Source organism: Pteronotus mesoamericanus, unplaced genomic scaffold, assembly GCF_021234165.1.
Source record: "Pteronotus mesoamericanus isolate MK-2021 breed Mesoamerican mustached bat unplaced genomic scaffold, CSHL_Meso_final contig_130, whole genome shotgun sequence".
NCBI lineage: Eukaryota > Metazoa > Chordata > Mammalia > Chiroptera > Mormoopidae > Pteronotus > Pteronotus mesoamericanus.
Window position 1 is genome coordinate 7,164,182 of NW_026555060.1, and position 2,321 is coordinate 7,166,502.

General features: G+C 45.8%; 1 protein-coding gene across 1 annotated transcript; it reads right to left on the reverse strand.

Moving 5' to 3' along the window:
* Window positions 1-250: 250 nt before the first annotated feature.
* Window positions 251-946, reverse strand: NAA11 (N-alpha-acetyltransferase 11, NatA catalytic subunit). Its single transcript, XM_054590090.1, has one exon. The coding sequence runs from the start codon at window positions 941-943 to the stop codon at window positions 251-253; it is 693 nt and encodes a 230-aa protein (XP_054446065.1). The 5' UTR covers window positions 944-946.
* Window positions 947-2,321: the final 1,375 nt, after the last annotated feature.

Here is a 2,321-nt window from a genome sequence, read left to right on the forward strand (position 1 = left end):
TTTTTTTTTAAATTGAATTTAATCTACTTTCAGCATATGAGTTGGAAGCCGGTTAACTTCCAAAAGTGAGCAATGAGTTTCCCCCAACTCAATCTATGCCCCTCTTCAAGGTCACCAGGTGGTTTTCACTGTGAAACCAGCAGAGCTAGGATGGGATGGGATAGGATGGGATCGGGCAGGCTGATGTATGGTGCAAGGATTTAGGGTAGGAAGGAATTGGGGCAGGAAAAGAGAGTACCTTCAGCAGGTTCTAGGAGGTAGAATTTGAGTCTTCTGGGCCATCCTGGGCATCGGTGCGCTCCATGGACTCATTGAGTTCCTTGCGGTCACTGCCACCTTTGCCAGGGGCTCGGTTCTTCTTCTGACCGGACCTTTTAGAACCAGGAAGTGTGCTGCCTCTGGCCTCCTTGGTCTCCCTGGACCCCTGCACTACACAACCGCCTTTCTCCTTCAGCTCCAGCGGTCGTCTCAGCTCATTTGCCATCTGCGTGAGATCCCGCTTCATAGCATAAGCATCTTCACCATCTGCATAGTATTTGGGTTCCACCTCACTAATCCGGAAGTTGAGGGTGTCAGAATACAAGCGCAGGGCGGCCCGGTTACTCTTTCTGACATGCAGGGACACGTACTTGGCATTAAAGTTCTCCACCATGGCCCGGGAGGCCTGGTCCACGAGCTTCTGGGCCAGGCCGAGGCGCCGGTGTGAACGCTTCACCGCCAGGGAGGTGATGTGTCCGTGGGCGACAGCAGCTCCGTCTTCCTCCATTTTGGCCAGGATGTAGCCCACAATCTTCCCGTCCTCATCCTCAGCGATGTAAGAGAGCTGGGGCCAGGAAAGGCCATGGTAGAAATAGTATTTCATCTGGTAGTTCTCGGGAAGGCAGAGGAGGTTGCAGTGTTGCATGCTCATCAGGTCGCTTGGCCTAGCATTGCGGATGTTCATAATGGCGGTAGTAGTGAGCTGAAGCCTGACGGTGGTGACCCAGAAAGAGGCACACAAGACACTGTTTATCTCGCAGCTTGAGTACTGGGGCCCAGGCCACCGAGCTGGATGACACGGAGGCGGGAAGGTGAAATGGCCACGAGGCGGAAGAAGTCGCATTAAGAGCGACTTCCGGAAGTGCGCCACCTAGTCCCAGCCAATGAGGCTTTCACTTCATTGTGCGTGTGCGTGCACAAGGCTTAAGGGGGTGGGGAGGTGGAGTTTATTATGATCTCTTTGGTTTTAAACATAATGTTGATCCCTTCTTGTCATTCTTTTGTTTCTGTTTTAACTTTTTAATTTGGATACAGCTGGGTAAATTTTCACTGAGACTGAATAAACCCATGTAACAGGATTTAGATCAAGAACCTAAATATTGCACACCCCCAGAAACCCTCCCTCATGTCACCTTCCATTGTCCCTTATCCCCATTTCCCAAGAGAAACTAAGATAGAAACTTTTTTCTTAGTTGACACCACAACTGCTGTCCCCTCTTCCTGCCTCCACCCAGCCCTCTGGTCTTCATCACATTCTTGTGTGTGCGCACTGCGCGCACTACGCACAAAGGTTCTTTGGCTAATCCCTTCACCTTCCTTTAGCCAGTTCCCTCTACCCTTAAGTTCCTCTGCTTCTGAGATCTGTCAGTCTGTTCCTTGTATACATGCCTCTGGTTCTATTTTGTTCATCAGTTTATTTTGCTCATTAGATTCTACAAAGAAGTAAGATCATATAGTATTTGTCTTTCTCTGACCTATTTTGCTTTGCGTAGTGTTATAATCTCTGGGTCCATCCATGCTATATAGCAAAGGGCAAGAGTACCCTCTTTTTAACAGCAACGCAGTATTCCATTCTGTAAATATACCACTCATCTACTGATGAGCACTAGAGCTGTTTCCAGATCTTGGCTATTTTAAGTAACACTGCAATGAACATAAGAATGCATGTATTCTTACTGATTGGTGTTTCAGGATTCTTAGGGTATATTCCCAGAAGTGGGATCACTGGGTCAAAAGTCAGTTAGCTCCCCCCACCTTTTTTTTTTTTTTTTTTTTTGAGGAAACTCCATACTGTTTTCCATAAAAGAACTAAATTGCTCACAGTCTTTATATGAATGGGATCATATTGCAGACACTCTTTTTGTGTCATTTTTTTTCCTACTCACTTTTTGTTTTAGCTACCTTTTCTACTATTTGTTTTATCTACTTGTGTGTAGTTGAGGGTTCTAATTTAAACTCACTTATGTGATATTCGATTGCTTGAATATAACACATTTTATTCATCTTTTTTACTGTTGATGATCATATGTATTATTTCAGTTTAGGTACAGTATGAATAGAGT

Excerpts from the sequence above, each read along its gene's own strand:
- NAA11 (XM_054590090.1), bottom strand. The coding sequence starts at position 943 with ATGAACATCCGCAATGCTAGGCCAAGCGACCTGATGAGCATGCAACAC.